Genomic DNA, 1120 nt, shown 5'->3' with positions numbered 1-1120 from the left:
CACAACTTAAGAACAAATCTGTGCGTATGAACGGTTCTTGCACGAGGCCCACTGTGTGCAACCAGGAAGTAAACTCTGGTCATGTGATAGCTTATTCTAAATCTAATCCAAACACTGTATTCTTTTTAGATTTACTGAACAACAATTGAATAGTTACTCAGTAACATTTTAGGAGCCCTATAGACAAAAATAAATTGTATGGTCACTATTTTGTCTGACAGGGTTAAATGTTAGTGTAAGTACTGGTGCAGGACAAACCCAGGTCACAGTCGAGCTAAAAAAAATGGAACAAAAGGTTTATTTTGAAAAAACACAAAAAAGCTGATGAAGTAGCTCCAAATACTCACAAAAACTCTGGGGAGAACAGGCACGAGGGAGACGAAGCACAGGACTGAAACACAATGGCCCCACAAAGACAGGAGGACAAGACTCAGAATATAAAGCAAACAAATTAAGAGTAAATGAGAAACACCTGGGGAGAAACACAAGGGTAATCAGCAGAACGAGCTGAGGCAGCTGAGCTGAGAAACACAGGGGAACAAAAAACACTGAGAAAATAAAGACAAAATCACAGATCATGACCGTTAGTATTTTAGACCTAACATGCCGTTCTGACTCGGTGCTAACTTTCTGTGTTTCAGTTGGGTGTTTCTTTGGGAAAAGGCCTACCAGGTGAGAGACACAGCCATCGAGTCTTCAGTTATGACCAAAGTGAAAGGTTTTGGAGTGTACAACAACCGGGTCATGGATGTTGCAGACTACGTCACTCCTACACAGGTATGATGGACAGATGAGTGGACCAAGGCAATAGAATGATGGATTGACAGTGACATGCACTTTCTGCAGGGAGGGTCYGTCTTCTGCATCATCACTAAGATGATTACCACAGAGAACCAAGTCCAAAGAACATGTCCTGAGGTCAGCTCCTAATAYTGTCACTTCTGTTGCTTTACTCCATTAGACTCAAACAGTCCAATCATTTTTAAACTGTCATTGTTTACTTCCAGGTAATAGATAAAATAACCTGTTTGTTTGTTTTTTCTGTTGTGTGGTCAGGTTGACTAAATAAGCTGAGCAACACATTCCTTTAGGATTTACCACTGCTAATAGACTATTTTAA

General features: G+C 40.4%; 1 protein-coding gene across 2 annotated transcripts in view; it reads left to right on the top strand.

Moving 5' to 3' along the window:
• Nucleotides 1-1120, top strand: part of p2rx3b (purinergic receptor P2X, ligand-gated ion channel, 3b) — a 38255-nt gene that overhangs the window by 4160 nt on the left and 32975 nt on the right. For both annotated transcript variants that reach the window (XM_014029958.1, XM_014029957.1), the window contains exons 2-3: nt 642-777; nt 847-918. In XM_014029958.1, the coding sequence (XP_013885412.1) occupies nt 642-777; nt 847-918 (208 nt within the window). The remainder of the gene's footprint in view (nt 1-641; nt 778-846; nt 919-1120) is intronic.

The sequence above is a fragment of the Austrofundulus limnaeus genome, unplaced genomic scaffold (genome assembly GCF_001266775.1).
Source record: "Austrofundulus limnaeus strain Quisiro unplaced genomic scaffold, Austrofundulus_limnaeus-1.0 Scaffold978, whole genome shotgun sequence".
NCBI classification, from domain to species: Eukaryota; Metazoa; Chordata; class Actinopteri; order Cyprinodontiformes; family Rivulidae; genus Austrofundulus; species Austrofundulus limnaeus.
Note: the sequence above shows the minus strand (reverse complement) of the source record. Positions and strands in the feature narration are given on the sequence as shown.